Source organism: Hirundo rustica, chromosome 15 (assembly GCF_015227805.2).
Source record: "Hirundo rustica isolate bHirRus1 chromosome 15, bHirRus1.pri.v3, whole genome shotgun sequence".
Lineage (NCBI taxonomy): Eukaryota > Metazoa > Chordata > Aves > Passeriformes > Hirundinidae > Hirundo > Hirundo rustica.
The window spans coordinates 13,795,671-13,818,128 of NC_053464.1; the positions used below are offsets into that span (position 1 = coordinate 13,795,671).

The window sequence follows — 22,458 nt, forward strand, 5'->3', positions numbered from 1 at the left end:
ATTTCTGTTTGACAAACTTGGCTTTTGGTGCACAATTCCAGGGGTGCAGCCTGTGAAACCTCAGCTTTCCCAGTTGACCTTGTGTTCTTCTCCCACTGGCAAGAGTTCACTGTGGTGTCAGCCAGATCTGCTGTAGGAGAGTGGTCAGGGGCTGAGGTGTATTTCTAGCATCAATTAATAGCAGAGTTGCCTGAAATTGCGTAAAAGACTTCTCTCGCTCAAATTCCTTCTCTGGAGTTTCCTGAGGTGTAAAGCTCTGCTCTGAATTCTGCTTTTCCCCATACAGACGAGCTCCTGCTCTTCCAAATACAGTTTTTTTCCTTGTAAAACTATCCTCATCATTCTTGTGGACCTCTTGGGAAATTCCTCTTCCTTTTCCTGACACTCGCTATCTTTCCTGATGCTAAATAATGAATGAATCCAATAAAAACAAAGCCCTTTCTTCCAATCAAAGAAAATCACTTTAATGACAGCTCGTGCTGCTCTTTTGAGCTTTCCTTCCCACTGCACACCCTCTCCACTAACAGCTGAGGTCTGCAGCTTGGGTTTAGTGGCCTGGAAAAGACTAACAGCCTGCATGGCCGAGGAATTCCTTGGGATGAGCTTTTGTAGTTGAAAAGCATTACATGGCACCACAGCTTTTAAAAAGCTTCCTCCTACCTGTCCCAGCCTTGTTTTGTCCACACAGAGCTGCTGTGCGGAGGGAGCAGCTCCATCCAACACGTGGGGAGGGGAGGAGAGCCCGCCCTTCCCCATCCCTCCAAGATCTCTGGCAGAAACCTCTCTGAAATGTTGATCTAATGGGGAAAAAAAAAAAAAAAAAAAGATTCTTTCCTGTAATCTGGTTGATATTAACCCTTGGGGCTGTGATTTGGTTGCAGTGATTTATTTTTCTCCTCCCTTTTTCAATGACGAATGACTGGAATGATTTTGATTTTGTTTTGTATGTAGATGCAGATATATAATTTCCTCTTCTGTTCATTCATTTTCCAGCCTTGTTTTCTTCCAGGTCTTGTTGCTCTCCACCTTCTCCTGCTGTGTTGCTGTGTGACGTGTCCACCTTTACTTCGCCTGCTTCGCTACCATCTCATCTCAATCTCAAGCCGTAGAACAACCTGGTGGTGCAGCCCCTTTCATGAGAAATCAACCTGCTTTTGATTTTGTTTTTAAGTTTTTTTTTTTGGTTGGGTTTTTGTTCCTTTTTTTTTTTTTTTTTTTTTTTTTCCCTCTTGATTTGTTTTTCTTCAGACCTTCACCTAATAGGGCACAGACAATGTTAATTCATGGACCTTTTCCTCCCTCCTGAACTGAGACTCAGAGAAGGCTGGGCCAGTACAAAAAGGGTTAAAAAAATGTGACTCCAAAACGGTTCCCTGTCTGTCAGTGAGCACAGAGCGTGGATTTATGCCTGTGTCAGACATCTCATGAGCAGAACATCCCAGGGAAATGAGGAGTTCTGCACGAGCCCAGGGTCTGCCCACTCCCAGTTCGCAAACTGGGAGGCAGCGGGGGCTGAACAGATGTCCCCTAAAAGCATCAAGTATCTTTAAATTTACAAAACAACGTCTTCCCCACCAATTTTGTCCCTTCCTCTTTGGTTGTGTCCTGGCAGCCTGGCTCTGAGCAGCAGTGGGAGGCCCCAGCCCCCCAGGGGATGGGATGTGCTCAGACTGGTTGTCTCATTTATAGAGTTTGGTGCAAGTACTGGTTGAAAACTGAACATCTCGTGGTTTTTGAACCCTTAACCTGCTGTTCCTCTTTGTGGGAAGTGTTAAAAATGTTTTTATTTTGGATAACCTGTTCTCTCTCATGTGGTTGCCATTGTGATTTTCACGCACATCAGAGGCTCACACAGAACAAGCAGCCCCAAGTTTAGATGTGGCATGTGTGGGTCCAAATTCTGTGCCAAGAAACCACCGGGACAGAGCTTTTTGGGGAGGTTTGAAGTGGAGCTTTAAGCCTCACAGCTCAGAGCACAGCTGGCATGTGCTGGTGGTGGGTTATTGCTTTATATTCCCAGTTTGTGATTGAAGACCTGAGGCTGATACTTTCCTGAACCCCCAGGAATGCAAACTTAGACATGAGCAGGTTCTTTGGAAATTCCTCTCCTGTGGGTCAGCGAGCAGCTTCTCATGCTGAAACAGCATTTCCAATTCCACCTGTTTGCTCGTCCTTAAGAGAATCCCATTTGGGTTTGATCCAGGGTTGCCTGCATCCACATTTCCTCGTAGTTCTCCATCCTCAGAGACACAAGTGCCACGGAACAACGAGCCACCAAGGCAGTGTCTGAGAGCCCAGGTTGTGCTCCCTGATGTCCACATTGGATTTTCAGCACAGTTAAAAGGAGGGAAAGGCCCCAGGTTCTCCAGGGAGTGCCCTGCCGTGGTACAGGGTGCTGCTCATCTCCTTGAGCTCTTTCAGCTGGTGCATCCTGTGAGCCAGAACTGTGGTCTGAGGGCACCTATGGACACCCCTTGCTCCATGCAGTCCCGTGGCTGTTCCCTGTGTGGGGCTGAGTTTTCAGAGGTTCCTGTTGCAGTGAACACACTGGGGGGACCCCGAGCCACCTCTGCACCCCAGCTTGGTCTGATGTGTCAGTGCTCTGGGATCTGGGGAGCAGTTGAGAGCCCCAGTGCTAGAGGGTAAAGGCAGAGCTTAAGCCAAAGCTACTCCATAATCCCTGCTTCCCAAGGGGCTGTAAATTCACAAATAAAAAGTTATTGCTGGTTTTGTGAGGGGTTTCTAGTTACTGAAGAAGATGCTAGGTGCAGAGCTGAATAATGTGAGGTTTTTCCCCACTTTGTGGGTAAAACAATGTCAGATGAGGGTTTTTACCCTGGATTTGGCCATGCTGGAACTCACAGAGAAACGGGGACCAAAAGCCAGGTGTGCATGAACTCCGGGTCGAGCAATTCTTCAACCTTAAATTTGTGGGCTTGTACAGCTCCACGCAGTTGCTGCTCTTGTGTTTAAACCGTCTCTGGTTTCCCTTTTGTCTCTGTTTTCCAGGAGATCCCAGGTGATCGAGAAATTCGAGGCACTGGACATTGAGAATGCGGAGCACATGGAAACGAACGCGTCGGGAGGCGCTGCCCTTTCCAGCGAGACGCGGCAGGGCAGGAGCGAGAAGAGGGTTTTCCCACGGAAACGGGTAAGATGCTCAGCCAAGTTCTCCTGGAAGATGAAACCTGGAATCCTGCAGCCCAGGATAGAGGGTTTAGCTGCAGGGTTTGTTCCTGGATGTGGATTTGGAGTCGCAGGCAGGTCCTGCAGGAGCCAAACCTCTGTGTGTGCGCAGTCTGTGGAAATTTTCCTGCTCTGCTCCCTTGGCCCAGGTGTGGATCAGAGTGGGAAATCAGGCTGTCTCTTCTTTCTCCGTAATACAGAGGGAAACTTCAGATCTTGCATGGCAGGACACATCAGGATAGGGTGAAGTAACAAAAGAAACAGGTTTGAGAGTCCTAGATATGCTTGGATATAATGGGAACAAATTAATGCCTGAAAGGACAAAAAAACGTATTGCCAAGGAAATGACACTTGTTCTGAGCTTCAGATGCCCCTTAAATAAAGCAGATTTTTATGCCATGAGCCAAGAGAGCAGGACTCTGTCCTAGTTCCTGCACTGATCTGGGCTAATGCTGTTCACACAGGACTTCACTTGTGAAGGAGCAGCCGTGGGCTCCATCCTGGATGTGTCTGCGTCACCTCTGTCCCCACACCGCCGGGCAAAGTCGCTGGACAGAAGGTCCACGGAGTCCTCTATGACGGTGAGCCACCAGGACCGTGTCCCCTGCCTTGGGGGAGGACATGAGAGGCCTTTCCCAGAAGGTCCCACAGAAACTGGACTGTTGCTGCTTTCCTCACAGCCAGCACGCAGGATATGGGATACACTCATGAATTTGGAGGAGGTTCAGGAGCCTGAATCAGGTGTAACCAACCCTGAAAGTCTCAGGGGCTCAGCTGGAGAAGGGCCACACTCTTTGCCTGTTGCAGGAATTAAAACTCAAACTCTTTTGAGGAGCAGGTTTCCTTAAAGTGCAGCAGCAGCTTGGGAAGCAGACCCTGTTCTGGTTATTTTCCCCTGGAATACCTCATTTCCTCGATGTTTTGTGCGGTGTGTCAGGCACTCATGCTGTAGGTCACCCTAGAAGTGTTGGGGTCACCTCACCTGGCCAGAGCCCCTCTTTGCCTCATGGTGTCCCCCAGCAGAGGCTGCAGCAGGGCATTTCCAGCTCAGCAGAGAGTCAGCCCAGTTTCTGGGCTTGGACCAGCTGCTGTGTCATGACTGTGGTATTTTCATAGGATCACAGAATCCCAGAATGGTTTGGGATGGAAGGGACCTTAAAGATCATCTTGTTCCAACTCCCCTGCCAGGGGCAGGGACACAGACCAGGCTGAGCAAACACGTCCCAGTTTTCTAATGCCATTTCCTTGATGTTTATGCAGTTGGAAGTGGGGGTGTGAGTGGGATGAAGGCTGCAAGGAAGGGCTGAACCTTCCCTCCTGAGCTTTCCTCCCTTTGCATATTTCAAATGCTCACCAGACCTGGAGGCAAACAGTACAGAATAAACACAAAGTTCTCTCCTCTCCCTCACCACCCTTCTGTAGGGACAAAATAAATACACTTGCTAATCTCTCAAATAGATTACAGAGCTACTGTAAATACAAGTTGCATTTTTTGTGGATGGACAGCTTCTATTCAAGGACTTATCAGAAAAATGCAGTGGCTTGGTGTTTCTGGAGCTTTTCCTGTAGACTTGTACAACCACAAGAGTGATTTTAAAATTCTTGGTGGGAATTAAAAGTGCAAGAAGTGCATATGAAGTGGCAATGCACATTATCTAGTGAAGAGAAGAAAGTCACGCAGGTTTAGATTAGATATTAGGAAAGAATTCTTCCCTGTGAGGGTGGTGAAGCACTGGAACGGATTCCCAGAGAAGCTGTGGCTGCTCCATCTCTGGAAGCATCCAAGGCCAGGTTGGATGGGGTTTGGAGAAACCTGGGATAGTGGAAGCTGTCCCTGCCCATGGCATGGGGTGGAACTGGATGATTTTACTGTTCCTTTCAACCCAAAACATTCTATAATTCAATACTTTATTTTCCCCTGTGTTTTTGTGGAGCAGGACTGGGTTCCCATCACGGGATCACTCAGATGTGGGATGTACTGCCCCACAGGTTTGATTGAATAGGCTCCCAGCCCCAGTTTCCATTGCTGCCCTTGCTGTAGCCCATCTCAGATGCCGCAGCTGCATTTCACACTCTGCTGTTCTTTCCTCCTGCACTCTGCAGCACGTGGAGCAGCTGGAGGAGCTCAGCCTCGGGGGAGTGAAAGCATTTCCACCACATCCTTCCCTGCACACGGGCGGGGCTGGGAGGAGGGGCTGGCAGCAGTTATCCCACGCTGTCCTGCTTGCTTTTTTCAGGAATTCAGCATCCCCATGCACCCCCATTGGAGGGAAAAGCAGGTGTCATTTGGATGGAGCAGGGCTCAGATTCCCTGTATTTCCAGCCTTGGGAACTCAGCCTGTTTTGAACCCTGCAGCCTTGCATCAGAGGCACATAGTTTTTCTTTCATAATATATAATAGAGGGTAAAACTGCCTGAAGTCTTGCTAATTCTTGTTTACCCTTTCTCTGTAATGCTGGTGTAGCAGTAGGAAATTGCAGGAGAAATGGTAGGAAGGGAACAGCCTGAATAAACTGTGCAGAGGTCTCCATTCCTCCTGGGAGCAAACATTTAGCCACCACGCAGTGTAATGATTCAGTTTGGGCTAGATGACCTTTAAAGGGCCCTTCCAACCCAAACTATTCTACGAATTTAACAGCTGTGGTCTCTTTTATTGCTCTGCTGGGTTTTATGAACTCGCTGCTGTTGCCTTCTGGGCGCAGACTCTTCTTCCCTCTCCTGATCCCTCTTTCCTTTCTTCCAGCCCGACCTGCTGAACTTCAAGAAGGGCTGGTTGACAAAGCAATACGAGGATGGGCAGGTGAGTCAGGAGAAAGCTCTGCCCTTTGTGTCAGTGTTTGCTGCTGTGGTCCGTGCTGGTTTCTGGCAGCTTACTCCAACATCCTGGCTGTGCATGGAGCAGCTCTCGGTGCTGATGGAGCCCCAATGTCCTGGGTAGATCAGTATTGGGCTTCTCTTGAGGTGGGAATTGCTGGTGCTCTGTCCTGGGGAGGTTTCAGAAGGTGGATATCATATGGTGGGTTTCTAGGGAGTCAGGGCAGCTTGGATGGCAGCACTGGTTTCATGTTCCTGTTCCCTATTTATTAGTCTCGTCTCCCTTGCAACCCAGCGACCTCTTTGGTGTCAGAAATAGGCTCAGGTAAAGTCTCCTGAGTGCCAGGGAAATGGCAGTAAATAAATAAATGAATGGCTCTGAGGGAAGCAGCTGGTGCCACTTTCCCACTGCCAATTCCCAAAGGGCTGCAGGATGTTCTTGGGAGTGGGCACTGGTGCTGAGGCAGCGAGGATGGCCCTGGCTGTTCCCAAACTGTCCCTTCCCTGCATTTCCTTCCCTCCTACTCAGCTGTCAAGAGAAAACGAGGACAATTTTCCCATGGCTCTGGGTGGCCCAGGCTCTGCTGTGGGTACCCCTGGGTCCAAGGACACATCCACAGACAGCCAAAGGGGAATTGGGAGCTGGAGCGAGTGCTTTATTGACTGAAAGCTGCCTTGGGTGAGGCTGTGCTGGAAGCGTTCAGGAGGCACATTTGTAAAGAGCAAGGGCCAGGAATAGATCCCCAACTCAATTTCTAGGTACTGCAGATAAAACATGAATCTTTTACTACTTTTTTTTTTTTTTTTTTTTTTTGTGCTAAAAAGGTTTTAAGTGCAGTCCCTAAAAGCCTTGTCTTGCAGTGGAGCTAATGGGGAGGCTGCGATTGCCCCGTGGCTCTCGTGGTGTCACTGTCACGTGCAGGGTCTGGTACTCTGCAGGGTGACAGCAAACCATCCCTGTCCCTTACACTGCTGCCTGTTTGGGTCTCCCCTTTCCCATGGAGGGGCCTTGATAAAGGAGCTGGGAGGGACAGGCATCCAGCTGCCTCCTGCAGGGTGTCTCTGCTGGTTGACTTTGTGAGCAGCCATGGGAATGTGGGGGGGAAGGAGCAGGATTGTAACTGCTCCATCTTTGTTGTTTCCTAGTGGAAGAAGCACTGGTTTGTGCTGACAGACCAGAGCCTGAGATACTACCGGGATTCAGTGGCAGAGGAGGTAAGTGTCTTCTGTCAGTGTTCAGCCTGTTATAGGGCAGCTCCTGGTGCTTCCAAACGGATCCTGGGCAGGTCACTGCCTCCCTCAGTGCCCCCATTCCCAGATGCCAAAGTCCTGGAGCCCCTTTGTGCTCGTCAGGGACCTCCTGTGCCTCCCTGTCACCCCACCATGCTTTGGGGCTGCAAAGCTTTGTGGCTTATTTTGCCTCTTCCCTCTGCAGGCAGCTGACCTGGATGGAGAAATCGATTTATCCACGTGCTATGATGTCACTGAGTACCCAGTTCAGAGGAACTACGGCTTCCAGATACATGTAAGGAAAATGTGGGGAGGAGAAAGAGTCCAGCTGCAGGACAGCTGATGGGGATGCTTGTCTGTGACAAGGGGAACATCTCACCAAACACCCAAGAGAGGTCACTCAGCATTCCCTGCAGTGCTCCAGAGAGTTTGGCCTTGGGTTTGAGAGCCAGTTTTTTAGCTGTTGGAAAAGGAAGGGGGGAAAGAGAAGGTTTTGTCACAGCCTTAGGGTCTCACCTATGGCAGAATCAGCCTGATTGCTGAGAAATGCTAATTCCAACCAGGAGTGTGCTGGGGGATGCAGGGGCTGGGTTTGACCTCTTTGTGGCCAGCAAGAGTGCCCCAGCACTGGGGCTTGGGTGCAGGGTGGTCTGGGGGAGTTGGGAAGCTGCTGGTGGGTGCAGTCACCTGCTCTGAGCTGTTCTTTCTGTCTCTGTAGACAAAGGAAGGGGAGTTCACCCTCTCTGCCATGACGTCGGGCATCCGCCGCAACTGGATCCAGACCATCATGAAACACGTTCGCCCCACCACTGCTCCCGATGTTACAAGGTAAGGGGGGGCTGTAGCAGCCCCTGCAGCTGTGTGGTTTGCTGTGCAGGAGTAACTCGTCCCTCATCCCTTTTCTTTCCTCTTTCTGAGCCTGTCTGTTCCTGGAAGCTGCAGCTCTTTCTCACATCTCTCTGAGCTTAATTTGGATACACTTTGTGGGGACGCTGATATGCCGAGTTATTCTTACGCGTGCAGATTTCAAAGAGGGTTGAAAATGTGGTTTTAATTTGTGCATAGGGCTATGAAATACTGTTCCTTTATCAAGGCTCCTCTGGATTCCCACCAGGTATTGTGAAACCACTTGGATTCAGTTGTGCTGGGTTCACCCTTTCCTCTGGCTACTGTTCAGCATGAGCTGCCCAGCCCCTCTATGGGTCACAGCAGCAGGAGCCCAGGGGTCAGTTTTAGAAACTGTTTGGCTCTGATCTATTTTAAACTCCAGCCAGGAAATCATCTTCCCTCCTCTTCTCATCTTCCAGAAAGCTGCTGCAGCTCGTCCCCCTTAAGCTGTAGTAATGCTGGTGTCTCCTGCTGCGTCGGTGCCAGAGGAAGGGGACCTCTTGCGTCACAGAGTACCTTCTGTGGGCGCTTCTGGCTGTGTGTACAGGGGGTTTGGCCTCCTCACAGCTGTCTGTGCTGGCCACACTCGTACAGGCCACCTCTTACAGGCTGCATGGACACGGCCGCACCACTAACTCCATCTCCTGTCCTTACCGTAGCTGCAGCCAGCAGGTTTTTGCCAGGTTTATCGCTGCGTTGGTGGAATGGCTCTTCTCACCCAGTGCTGTTGACCTGGAGATGCTCCAGCCTCTCCTTCCCCATCCTGCTTAGCTCTCAGCCGTTGTTTTCCCAGCCCTGCCCGAGCTCTGGTGGATCTCACAGGGGTCTCGGGGAAGCCGCCTCTCTCCTCACTCCTGTGTATGTTTGATTTCCATGCAATCCCAGGAAAAACTTCTCTTTGAAACTATCCGTGCTGAAGCCCAGGTTGGAAAACTGTGTTCTCTCCTGTATTAACATTCTGTGGTTTGTATATCTCGTGATTCACTGCATGCTCCTCCTTTTCTGCACCTCGGATGGGAAGTCCTGCAGTTTCCATTTATTTTTGCTGCAGTTTCCATTTATTTTTCTTTCTTTTCTTCCTCCCTTCCTTTTTTTTTTTTTTTTTTTTTTTCCCTTTAAATAAAAGGCAGAGAGAAGGGAAGAAGCAACCTGGTCTTGACCCTTGGTTTCCCCAGACTGGTATCTTCCGATGTGACTAGATAACGAAGATGAAGATCAAGGAAATTTGAGGGGACCTCTCTGCCTTTAAAGAGCCAGATGTATTTATGGTTGCTCACAGGTTACTGCAGCACGATAGCCCTGTGCTCACTGTCTCACCTGCTCTGAGCCCACACAAAGTGGTTTCACTTGGCTTCCCCTCTGAGAGGGTTCAGGCGCAGGTCCCGGTTGGGCAGTAACTCGTTACACTGCACAAACAGACCGTGATCCGATCCCGAGCTGGGAAAAGGGAGCGATGTGTGTGCTTCTGTCATTTCCCACCGAGCTGATGTCGGACGGGGTAGAGGCTGGCGTGGCTTAGTGACGTTGCTGAGGAGTCCTGTGCTGTGTGTGGAGCGGGTCTGTGTTCACTGGTGCCTGCCTGGCAGCCCTTTGCAGCAGCGTGGGGTATCCCAGCCCATCCCACCTGGCTTTGGGATGTCGTTGCATTCCGCACCCGGGAGGCAGCGGGTGAAGGGGGCTGCTGGAAGGGCACAGGACGAAATGCCCGAGGCTCAGCGTGGAGGGGTGCCAGGCGTTGGCACAGTGGGGGCAGGCAGGGTGTTGTGCTCGGTGTGGCGGGAGGGCAGCAGTGCTCACACAGCCCACACGCTCCTGCAGCCCCTGGCCGTGTCTCATTTACCTGCCGCCGTGGCTCCGCCCAGCCAGACACGCCTTGTCTTGGTTTCTTGAGCCCTGATGATGGTTTACGTTGCTGCGTGTCTCAGCACCTGGCGTGGGGAGCAGATGCTGCGCTGCTCCCTGCCCTCAGCAGTGCCCTGCAATCTGCAGAGGCTCTAATTGCAGTCTGCTAATGACGATGGGGCAAATAGAAAACACCCCTATGAACAAAAGTGGTTGCTTCAGAGCTGGATCCAAGTTGAGCTCGCAGCCCTTGTGAGGCTGGGTTCCCCAGTGCTCCCCAGTTCCCTGCAACCTTTGTGCGCTTCTTGCCACAGCGTGCTCAGCTTGCAGCTTGAACCACTCCCACGCCCACCCCTGTTAAAAAAAGCCTTTTTATTTTGACCTATAAGTACCATTGGGAGGCAAAGACCATCCCCTTCCTGTGTGATAAGAATTAATTTCTCTGTGGTGGAGGAGATGTGAAATGGTTGAGCAGAATTAATAGCCATGGGGCATTTGCAGGAGGTGAAATGAGAAACTTTGGGTCAACCTTCTGAGTGTCTTCGCTTTGTTCCCAGCGGCCATCCCTCTGCTCCCTGACCCACATCCTGTGCCCTTTGAAAAGCAGCAGAGGAGAACTGAGCTCGTGAGAGATATCACCTCTAGAAATGCCAAGATTCTTCCACGTGGGTTTTAGAGCAGCAAAATTTCTGTGTCCCAACACCATATGGCAGGCCCCAGGACTCTCATCTCTTTCCTAACACTCTGCCATTTTAAGACTCAGTCTCATCCCTGCTTTACTTTAAAATGCAGCTGTAATCACTAACTGACTCCAGATTGAGAGCCTGGCTTTGGAGTCGTGCAGTATCATGGGTGAGGAGCAGTGACATTTCATCATCGTGCCTTCTGGGTTTATTTTATTAGCTGCAAGTGACAGCACTGGAGAAGGAATTATCTCTGAGCTGGTTTTAGCCTGTAACTGCCAGAGTCTCTCAAAACCAAGCTCTACTGAGCCTGTGGTTTGCTGCTGGATGACAGTGCATCGGAAGATACTAACCACACACAGCCATGTCTTCTGCTCCATCCTTTGTTTTGGGCGTGTGCACATCCATGAGGTTCTTGCCTGGGGGCTGGGGTGGGTTTCTGAGGTGGAAGAAGCTGTGATGCTGCTGTTGCTGCTGCTGTTCCTGATCACGGCAGTTCCCATGCATGTGGTCCCACGGGTCAGAGCCTGTAGTGAAGGGCTCAGTCAGCTGTTTTCCAGCTCTTGCAGAAAGCTTTTTGAGTCCCTGCTGGGGGCTGCGGGTGCTGTGGTTGTATTGGAAGCAGGGAGAGCCAGGAGTCAGCCTGAGCAGCAGGACTGTGCTTTGAGAGGCAGCTTTTGGAGCTTCGGGTAGCAAAGAGAGTTCACCAAGTGTCCACTACTCCCTTGGGACAGGCTTCCTCCACAGACTTAGCACACTGCTGTTTTCTGCTTTGATTTTGATCTGCATGTTCAGGGCTGGCATGTCCGATTTTAATGAGCTAATACTGCCTTATGGATTACCTGTAGGTTAGAAATGGTATTGCCTTCCCATATTAACTTCCCCTGCTTGATGAGTATGTCTCCCCCTTCAACCCACCAACCTCTAACACTAAAAATCATTCCTTGCTTGAGAAATTGGCATTTTCATTGATTTCCGTGATGTGTTGAGTAACGTGCTCTCCTTGCTGCCCAGTGCCAGGGGGCCTGCCTGTGCTGCCAGTGGGGCTGGGTGCCCTGGGGACGTCTGTGCCTTCAGTGCAGATTGTGGCACGGAGAAGTTACGGACCCACTAATGCTTTCCCACGCTAAAGGGGAACCTTACCCTTGTTTCCCAAGACACTCAGAGCTGCTCTGTGCTTCTCCACCCCACAGCTCCGAAGCCAGCCTGGCTTTGGTGGGATTGGTGGCATCTTTCCCACAAGCACGTGACTATGGCCGTGCCAGCCGGGGTGTGCATGGAGCCCCACAGCCAGGGGGCTGGAGGAGCTGTTGGAACCTCTGCCAGCACAGTTTGGGGTCGCTGCCTCAGACGTGGGTTGCTGCTTGGTCATGGTCGTTGGCCCCAGAGTGGCTGCCCAGGAGGAACAAGGTTGGGATCAGCCGCTCGCCAGGTGCCAGGGTGTCCCAGGAGCAGCCGGGGCCGCTTGCACCGAGGCTTTGCACACCAGCACAACCTGGGGAAGGGCAGCAACAGCTCCTGCGCCCGAGGGGAGACAGAGGGGCAGGGGGCACCCACGTGGCGTTGGCTTGGGCTTCCAGCAGCCCTTTTCCACCCGGCTCTTCGAGGCATGCATGGGAGCACTTGGCCGTCTCCAGCACCCAGTGACACTTTCTTTCACCCTCTCTCTGTCCTCGCAGCTCACTGCCAGAAGAGAAAAGCAAAACAAGCTCTTCCTTCGAGACTGGTCCGAAGCCGAGCGAGAAGCCGGATACGGAACAAGCTGAGCTGGACACGGAGCAGAAGCGGAGCCGTGCCCGGGAACGCCGACGAGAAGGACGGTCCAAGACCTTTGACTGGGCTGAATTCCGCCCCATCCAGCAGGCCCTGGTGCAGGAGCGTGCCAACGCTGCAGACTCCTCCAGCGGCGGCTCGGCCGCCTTTCCCAGGGACAGCGGAGCTGCCGACGCCGACCCGGGAGAGCTGGAGCGGGAGCGGGCCCGGCGGCGGGAGGAGCGGCGCAAGCGCTTTGAGATGATCGACGCCGTGGACGGGGCAGGGTCAGAAGAGGCGCTGAGGATGGAGGTGGACAGGATCCTGCCCGTCCCAGCAGACATCAAACCGCAGAACGTCCACGTGGAGATCGAGCAGCGCTGGCACCAGGTGGAGACCACCCCACTGCGGGAGGAGAAGCAGATCCCCATCACGCCCCTGCACCTCGCCCACGCCGAGGACCGGGAAGAGGGGCTGACGAAGCAGCACCTGACCACGCTGCTGGAGAAGGAGGTAAAGGGGTGTGTAGGGTGCAGGCTGCCTGCCAGAATGACCTTCAGGCCGCTGAGGTGACTGTAGGGAGCCTGAGATAGGGTTAAAAATAGCTGTAAATAGTCCTCCTTCATAATAGCACTAGTAGGGATGCTGTGGGTTCCTTGGGGAGGTGACAGGGCACAGATCTGCATCCATTCCTGTTCAGCCTTGCCAGCAGCTTTCAAGTTTCCCACAGCTGCAGAAGGGTCTGTTCCTACGGCCTGGTGCTTCCTTACCGCTTCCAGCAAACACAGCCTGATTTGTGGTGGTTGTAGCAGCCTGTCTCTGAGGAAATGGGAACAATCAAAATGTATCAACCAGACTGCCAATTCCAGCTCCTTAATCCTCTGTGCCTCTGCAGCTAGAGAGATTTGTGTCTGCAGTTATAAACTGCCTTGAGTTGCAGCACACACCACAAAGGCTCCATTTTTGTGGAGCCTACATCAAACAGTCTTAAGATTTTTGGAAAAGAGTGGAGGAGACTCAGCTCACTTGGAAGAGTTCCGTGCCTGGGATAACAAAGGTTGTTGTTAGTTGGGGTTAAGGTGTATTAGTGGGAATGAAAGGGGTAACCTTTTCTTATGGAGTAACCAGGAATATCACGGAGCTGAACTGGGCTGGGATTTGCCAGGGTCGTTCCTGGCACGAGCTGGTGCCATTCATCCTTTGCCGCAGTGAGCTCTAGGAATTACACTATTGCATAAATAAGTTCTTTCAGAGGGGAGGGATTTTCCTGGCAAAATGAAATCCAGGTTCCAGAGCAAAGCAGAGCAGAGCAGAGCAGCGGTGGCTTCAAAAGCTCCGTTAATTCTGCTCTGTGTCCGCTCCAAGCCACTTGTTCCTTATGGCTGATCCACTGCCCACTCCCTGGACTCTGTCTCTCTTCATATCCCTCCAGCTGGAGCAGAAGCAGAAGGAGGCCCTGGAGCTCCTGGAGCAGAACCGGCACCTGCAGGATCAGCTGAAAGTGGCTCTGGGCCGGGAGCAGAGTGCCCGGGAGGGCTACGTGTTGCAGGTAGGAGAGCAGGGAGGAGAGGGAGATCCATCTTCCCTGTGCCTGAGGGATCCCTGGTGGGCTTCCTGCCGCGGCGTTGCTGGGGACATCCTGGGTGACCACCACTGAGCTCCGAGGGATTTGACTTTCCTGCAAACGTGGTTAATTCTGTAGCATTACCAGAGTCGTCTGCTTATGGAAATCTCTGATCTGGGATGGAATAGAAGGTAGCATTACCTGTTAGCCTTCCCAAGGGAAAACAAAACAGAGCCAGATGGGACCTCAGCGAAGTCCACATCTGATCCATCCCATACTGCGTTTGCCTTTGCAACAGCTGTTTCCCCCTTTCTGTGCCCCAGATACTCCCCTCAGGCAGTGGGGTGCACACAAGGCTTTCCAAGCATCCCAAAGCCCACCAGTTGCTCGTGGCTGGGGATTTTGTGTGCCCGTTACACGGCAAACACAGGACACTCAGATGTACCTCCCCGGCACATTCCCTCCAGCCAGAGTGGGATTTGCACTGGGATGATCTGTTATCCTGGATCACTTCGGTGGTTTCTGATGTCACAAGATTCTTCAGCAAAGCCTAGAAATGAGTTTTGGAGGATCTGGCAAAAGAGATGGGATGGTCTGTGGGGAAACCTTTCCTCCCCTAGTCCAAACAAAGCAGGTTTTTCCCAGCCCTTCCTCTGGGAACATCCATGCCTGGAGGAAGTCGTGACACCTGCAGGGCAGCTTCTGGCTGCTCTCAGGGGTCCATAGTCTTGTTCTGGGCAGGGACAGCATATTGACCTGCTCAAATCTACTTGACGAAACTGGCTGTGGATCAAAGTGGCCATGCATGGCCACACGCTGCGCTCCCGTGGCAGCAAACCCAGTGTCGATGCCAAACCTTGCATCCTTATTTCTCACAGGAAAATTTTCCCTGAAGAAGTTGCACAGGCAGTGGAGCCAGCCCAGGGAGGGGGACATCTTGCCTTCCTTGCCCATGATCTCCCAGGAGGAGTAATTAATTCATTTCTGGAGTCTCCGAGCTGACAGTGCCTGCTTGGAGGAGTTCCCATTTTCACTTGGCAGAGCTGGAAGAGTAACGAACTCCCACTTCCCTGGGGCAGAGGCGTCTGACCTCCCTTTGCCTGGAGCCTGGAAAAATCAGGGAATGGGGATAAAAGCTGGATGCTGAATCCACCATCAGATTGAAGTTGGCCACAGTGCCTTGATACGAGGAGGGGTGGCAAGAGGGGAAGCCTGCAGAGAGGCTGAGCTGAAGTGAGAAGTGACCCAAACTTGGACCTGGAAGTTGGAGAGGGTTTTTGGAAAGGTTGGGGGCTTTTGCCTGCTCCAGTCTAATTGTTCTGGGGATTTCCCTTGTGTTTCCTGGGAGCCAGAGGGATTAAAGTCCTGTTCTAGAAGGGAGTCACTCCACCAAACCCTGCTGGGGGAGTGGAGCCGCTGGAGGAATTCAGCAGCCGCAGTCTGCCGACAAACATCGCAGCATTTTCTTGGACAAACCCTCTGAATTTCATGTGCTCCACATCCCTCCAATCATGCCTGATTTTGGGGAGGTTCCTGCATTATCTATGGGGAGGGCAGATGGAGAAGCCTGACGGCTGCCAATCCCTCCTGAGCTGCCGGGGAGGCACCAGCCCCTCCTTGGCAGCCTGATCAGCCCCACACGGGGCCCCATGCCCTGCCTGTTCCGTGGGGCAGTGCTGAGCCACCCCTCCAATGCATGTGCCGTGCACCGAAGCCTCTCTGGCCTCGTGTAACCCCTCTCTTGCTCTGAGCTTCCTCGGGGTGGGGCACCCTAACCTCGAATCCCTACTGGGAGAAACACCAGGAGCTCCCGCTCCTGGAAAATGAGCTGGAGACATCTCCCAGCTCTGGCCACGGCGGGTGGGAGGGGGCACGTACTAACCCGTCCCGGGCAGATGTTCTTGCATGTTTTTGGTGTAAAGCATGAAATTTAACTTAACATAACTGAGTGTCACATCTGTGGGCTTTCCTTAATCAGCAACCAGAGTACAGCAAGGCAGGCCAAATTCCTAGGCTTAACGCTGTGCTTCTCTCGCCTCTTCCTGTCTGTGTATTTTTTTTAAGATACATAATTTCTGTCGCCTTTTGCATGACGCCTTCTGTGAGTTTTCTCTTTGCATGCTCCATTGCTTTGGTTTGAATCTCACAAAGGTTGGTTTCTTTCATTTTTACATTCTCATCACACCTTTTCCTTCCCTCCATTTGTTGGGCTTTTTATTTTGTCCTTTGTTGGTTTATTTTATTTATTTTGCAGGTAGAGAAATTAGATCCTCCCTAGCCCTAAGCTTTAGCATAACAGCATCTCTCTAATGTGATGAGCAGCCACTCAGAAATGACATCGCCACCACGATGGCTGGCCCGGCGCCCCGTGTTTGGGTGGGATGTGATGTCATTTGCTGTCACCTCACTTTCTGTTGTTGCTTTTGGTCGGTAGGACTGTGTTACCTGAACTGTGCACTTTTTGTTTCACAACCAAACAAACAAACTCGCTAAAAAAAATGCAGTTCCTTTCTCCTCCACCCTGTTCCATCTCCTCCTCATCCTTGGCATTTTTCTTTTGTCTGTCTGTCTCCGTTTTACTGCTGGTGTTTTCTTTTTCATTGTTTTTTGGATTCTGTTTGAGTTTGGGTTTATTTTTTTTTTCCATTTAGCCTGTTACTGTACAGCTGTTTCGATGTCGTGGTCAGTGTTTTCTGTTACTGGAAAGCAGTTGTCGCTCATTAAAAAAAAAACAAAAAAAGCTGGTTAAACAAATCAAATTGTGCCAAGAACAAATCATCCCAATTGGAGCAATGGGTAGCAGCCAAGTCGCTGCGAGGAGCTTTTCCATGGCCTGCCTGGCCAGAGGTGTGACACTCAGAAGGGAGAGCCAAGAGTGTTACTAATCTAGTATTTAATCAATTTTTTTAAGACCGAGGTGGCCGCCTCGCCATCAGGTGCCTGGCAGAGGCTCCACAAAGTCAACCAAGACCTCCAAAGCGAGCTGGAAGCCCAATGCCAGCGTCAAGAGGTGATCAATCAGCAGATTCAGTCGCTGAAGCGCAGCTACGCCGAGGCCAAGGACGTGATCCGGCACCACGAGGCCGAGATTCAGAGCCTGCAGGCGAGGCTCAGTAACGCGGCAGCCGAGCTCGCCATCAAGGAGCAGACCCTGGCCAAGCTCAAGAGCGACCTGAGGAGCGAGAAGGAGAAAGCCAAAGAGCAGCTGGAGGAGTGGCAGCACGGCGAGGCCGCGCTCAGCTCCCAGCTGAAGGCCAGCGAGCAGAAGCTGAAGAGCGCAGAGGCTCTGCTGCTGGAGAAGACCCAGGAGCTGCGGGACCTGGAGATGCAGCAGGCTCTGCAGCGGGACCACCAGAAGGAAGTGCAGCGGCTCCAGGACAGGATCGCGGACCTCAGCGGGCAGCTGAACGCCAGCGAGCAGGCGCGGGTCCTCATGGAGGAGAAGCTGCAGAAGAACTACGAGGCTTTGCTGGAGAGCTGTGAGAGGGAGAAGCAGGTTTTGATACGGAGCCTGAAGGAGGTGGAGGAAAAGGCCAACGAGTACGAGAACCAGCTGCAGAACAGCGAGCAGCAAATGGAGATTCTGCAGAAGGAGAAGCTGAGCGCCAAGTTCGAAGGCAGCGAGCTCGTCCACCAGCTGGAGGAGCAGCTGGCCATGAAGGAGGCCAGCATCCAAAAACTTGCCGAGCACATCAAGGAGCTCGAAAGAGAGAGGGATCAGATCAAGTGCCGGTTCCACGAGCTCATGAATCAGGTGGCCGAGTCGGACAATGAAGTTGCAAAATTACAAGCAAAGTTGAAAATGGAAGAGACCAACTACCACAATCTGGAGCAATCGTTCGAGGAGGTGTCGGATCAGTTCCGGGGGGTGCAGGAGGTGCTGAAAGAGAAAGAAGAAGAGCTGAGACACGTTAAGGAAATGCACTTGAGAATTGTGGAGAAGAAAGATCAAGATCTCAGTGAGGCTTTGGTTAAAATGGTTGCTTTAGATAGCAGTTTAGAGGAGACTAAAGTAAAGCTAAAGGCCAAGGAGGAGGCTTTAAAAAAATTGGCTAGTGTGGGCTCAGGTCCATCTGCTGAGGAGGCAGAAGACCTTGGCCCCAGTCTTGAGGCTGACGAAAGTCATTCATCCCAACTGGGGCAGGCTCTGCAAACTCAGGATGTCCTCCCAGCTCTGACTTATGCACTGAAGGAGGAGGAGGATGAGGTTCTTGAGACCAGTCAGAGGCAAGTGGAGGAGTTTGGCTCCCCATCTAAAGTTGTAGAACTCCAGGACCAAGAGTTGGTTCAGAAAGCCTTAGCAAAGCCTGATGTAGGAATCATGGGGGCCAAGAGGCAAAGGATCCGTTTTTCAAGCATCCAGTGTCAAAAATACATCCATCCAGATGGATCAGAGAAAAACTGGACAAGCAGTACTTCTTCAGACACCAGCCAGGACAGATCTCTGTCTGAAGAAAGCATGTCCTCAGAGCCAGCTCTGGGTTACCCCTCATCGGGGACGAGCGATTCTGAGACTTATCTCTCCATCATCCATTCCCTGGAAACCAAACTTTATATTACAGAGGAAAAGCTCAAAGATGTGACGATGAAGCTTGAAAGCCAGCACGGCCATAACCAGGAGACGCTCATCGCCCTCCACCATCAGTGGGCCAGCACGGAGTCCCAGCTGCGGGAGCAGCTTCAGACCAGCCTGTCCCAAGTCAATGCTTTGATCTCGCAGCTGGAGAGCGAGAGGCAGGAAAAGTTCAAGCTCATAGAAAGTCACGTCAGCGAGCTGGGAGGTTTCCAGATGAAAAACGATCAAGCGCTGACTTGCTTAGAGAAGTGCAGGGAGCAGCTAAGATCCTTGCCCAAATCAGACAAGGGAAAAGAGGGTGATTTGTTCCTCGTTACTCTGTCCAGCATGGAAACAACTTTATCAAATGCAATCCAAGCCTTGAGCGGGGCGCCAGTCCCATCAGAGTATCAGCAGAGTGAAAGCCTCACCACAGAGAGCCCTGCTCCAGAAGGAGGGGATTTGGGAGAAGAGGAGCACGTCTCCAAGGAGCAGCAAGCAGATGTGTTTGACACTGGCCAGCTGAGGTGGCTTTCTGAGAGGGTGGCATTTGAGGCTTCTCTCATCAACCAAATTGCAGAGTCTTTGAAAAATGCAAGCTCTGAGATAGCCCAGCTTCTGAGAGAGATCCAGGGAACCGCCGAGGTGGTTTTGTTGGAGCCAGCAAGTGTTTCTCGTACAGCCCATGATTTGGCCAGCATCCTGTCTAAAAAGCTGCTGCTGGAAGGGGAGTTCTGGAGCCAGGTGAAGGAGCTGAGAGCACACTTGGGCACTAGAGAAGGAGGGGCTGAGGGTAAAACAGAAACAAGTTTGGGCTTTTCCCCATGTTTTCTCAGTGCTGTAGCAGATGCTACATTGATCAAAGCAGAACTTGGGTTTGTTGCAGAAAAAATGAGAGAGTCTTTTCATCAGAGGTTAAAAACAATCGAAGAAGAGCTCCATAATACCAAAACCGCTCTCCAGCAGCACAAATGCATGTTGGAGGAGATCATCCAAGCGTACAGGACTCCTGAGTTTGACAGAGTTATGCACCAGATTTCTGAAGCACTTGAAATACAAAAAGATGCTTCTGAAAGAACGCAGATCTCTTGGGATGGGAGCCGTCTCCAAATGGTGCCGTGCCAGGAGTTAGCCAAGGTGGAGGAGACCGGCAGCGCACCAGACCGTAGTAGTGAAGCTCTTGTTTCCATTCAGGAAGATCTTGCCCAGCAACTAAAGGACAAGTCCAGTGTTCTGAAGGAGATATCTGTTGCCTTACTCTCTCTGCCTCCCGAGGAGGCCACGAGAGACTGTCAGAAGCTCCTGAAGATGCCCCAGAGTCTTTCCTACCATTCGTGCCTGGGAGACCTGGAGCGGTATTCGTCTTTGTTAGTCCACGATGCCATTGTTCAGGCTCAGGTTTGTTACGCCGCTTGCAAAGTCCGGCTGGAGCACGAGAGGGAGATGAAGTCCTACAAGGAGTCCTTGCAGAGCATGGATGCGCTGTGCCAGGAGCGCGTGAAGACGGTGTCTCTCCTGCGGGACGAGTACGAGGAGCTGCTCAGGAAGCAGCAGGGCGAGTACAGCGAGGTGATCGCCGTGCTGGAGAGGGAGAACGCTGACCTCAAGGCAAAGGTGTCCCAGCTGGACAGCCAGCGGAGGCTCTTGGAGGAGGAAGGGCATGAACACAGCAAGAGCTTGAGCGAGCTGCAGGGGCGGTATGAGGAGGAGATCCGAAACGTGATCGAGCAGCTCAACAGGACAGAGGATGCCCTGAAGGCCGAGAGGATGGAGGGGCTCAACCAGCTGGATGCCGTTGTCCGTGACAAGCAGAGCATGGAGCAGCATCACCTGGAGCAGATGCAAACGCTGGAGGAAAAGTTCCAGGCCAAAATCAAGGAACTGCAGGTCATCCACGGCGAGGAGCTGCAGACACTGCAGGAGCACTACAGCCAGAACCTGCAGCGCCTGCAAGAAACCCTCGACGAGTACCAGAGGCAGCACCCGGAGGCGTCACCCGCGGTGGCCCCGGGCGCTGGGGACACCTGGGCGGCCGGCGAGGCGGGTGGCACCGGGCAGGACCCCGGCAGCGACCCGGACTCCATGCACGGCCTGAGGGAACGCATCCAGGAGCTGGAGGCCCAGATGAACGTCATGAGGGATGAGCTGGAGAACAAACACCTGGAGGGGAACGCTTCCACTTTGAGGGAAAAATACCAGAAAGACTTTGAAAACCTAAAGGTCTCGATATGTTTAACGCTTTCTGCTTTCCGCTGCTGAGCGTGCGGGAGGGCGCGTGCAGTCCCAGGGACATCCCCTAAAAGAGCCAGCGTGCTGAAACAAGCCCCAGAGTGTTAGCCAGGCCTCTGTGAAGCATGGTGTTTCCTTTTTCTCCATGCTGGGGTATTCTAAATGCATTGCTGAGGGCTTGGGAGGGTGGAGGTGGTCTTTGCATGGAGGAGAAAGAGAGTTTCGAAGTAGCTCGATAACATCACACTGCTCTTCAACACAAAGACCTCAGTGTTTCTCCTTGTACCCAACACATACATTTTCTTTGTGACTTCCCTTTAAAAGCATTCCTCAGCTCTGTCTTTCCCAATCTGATCAAATCTTCAGTCTGTCTCTGCTGCCTTCGAAAACGCAGGATGAAATGGAAACTTGATGCTCTCAAAATGTATGTTCCTAGGGAAAGTAGCTGCAAACAGATGCCAAATTCTGTAGCAAAGCAGAGCTCCTCTGCAGGAGGCTGCAAGGGACCATGCTGCTGTTGGACGCAGTAATTCTGTACACAACAAAGAGTGCACAGTTACGGAACACCCAGGTGAGGTGCAGAGAAACCCACTGGCAGTGAAATGCCACCTTTCAAATTGCCCCACCAGCCAGACTGGCTGTAAAACTGGTTTGAGATCATCCAGCATCTAAAAAAAAAAAAAATGGCTTTGGTGGTTTGCTTTTCCTAGGAGTGCATTCCCAGTTTGGAAGTGAGTTTAGGGTTGTAGAGGACTCTGGCAGCACCAGGGGAGGCTGCCAGGTCGAACAGGAAGCCAAAAGGGCAGTGACGCAGAGGCTGTGCTGGTGAGACTTTCACAGACCAGTTGCCCTTAAGAATCATGAAAAATGTGGGAGAGCTTGCTTCCAGCCACAGGATCCAGCACACATTTGAGCCGGGGGGTGAAGTGTGGCTCAGCTCTGGCCAAAAGCTGGTTTTAGCCTGGGGAGAGCAGTGGTTCTGCTGAATCCCATTGGAATTGAGTGGTGGTGGTCAGAAAGCCAACCAAGCAATTGGAAACCTGCTCAAACTAGAGGCTTAAGTGTGCTGCATTCTTCTCTTAAGAATCTGATGGAGAATGTAACATCAGTGTCACAAGAGTAACTCCTCATTCTGGAGGAGGGAAGGCTCCTGGAAGAGCTTGGAGCCCTTCCAGTGCCTAGAGGGGCCCCAAGAGAGCTGGAAGGGACTTTTGACAAAGGCATGAAGTGACACGACAAAGGGGAATGGTCTTTAGATGAAGAAGGGTAGATTTAGATTAGTTATCAGGAAGAAATTATTTCCTGTGAGGGTGAGGAGGCCCTGGCACAGGTGGCCCTGAGAAGCTGTGGCTGCCCCATCCCTGGAAGTGTCCCGGGCCAGGTTCAAGGCTTGGAGCAGCCTGGGATAGTGGATTGTGTCCCTGCCTGTGGCAAGGGGTGGAACAGAAGGGACTTTGAGGTCCCTTCCAACCCAAACCATTCTGTGATTCAGTGAGATAGTGATTTGTACACGTGGATTTATGGCAATGCATTTACGATACATTAAATAGTGAATCTACAGCCAGACCTGTGGCAGAGTATGCACCTTTCTCTTCCAAAATGAGAGGTGTTTCAGGAGTTGGACTTGATGATCCTGGTGGATCCCTTCCAACTCGGCATATTCTGTGATTCTGGGTGTAGTGAAGAATCCTGCAGGGCTGCTCTGTCCCACAGCC

General features: G+C 51.9%; 1 protein-coding gene across 7 annotated transcripts in view; it reads left to right on the top strand.

The window, feature by feature from the left end:
- MPRIP (myosin phosphatase Rho interacting protein) overlaps positions 1–22,458 on the top strand; it is a 73,377-nt gene that overhangs the window by 40,526 nt on the left and 10,393 nt on the right. For 4 of the 7 annotated variants that reach the window (XM_040079014.2, XM_040079015.2, XM_040079013.2 and 1 more), the window contains exons 8-17: positions 3,010–3,151; positions 3,651–3,767; positions 5,930–5,986; positions 7,147–7,215; positions 7,436–7,525; positions 7,949–8,058; positions 9,004–9,042; positions 12,323–12,908; positions 13,828–13,944; positions 16,871–20,734. In XM_040079014.2, the coding sequence (XP_039934948.1) occupies positions 3,010–3,151; positions 3,651–3,767; positions 5,930–5,986; positions 7,147–7,215; positions 7,436–7,525; positions 7,949–8,058; positions 9,004–9,042; positions 12,323–12,908; positions 13,828–13,944; positions 16,871–20,734 (5,191 nt within the window). The remainder of the gene's footprint in view (positions 1–3,009; positions 3,152–3,650; positions 3,768–5,929; positions 5,987–7,146; positions 7,216–7,435; positions 7,526–7,948; positions 8,059–9,003; positions 9,043–12,322; positions 12,909–13,827; positions 13,945–16,870; positions 20,735–22,458) is intronic. The other 3 variants (XM_040079019.2, XM_040079017.2, XM_040079011.2) reach the window with 2 other exon arrangements.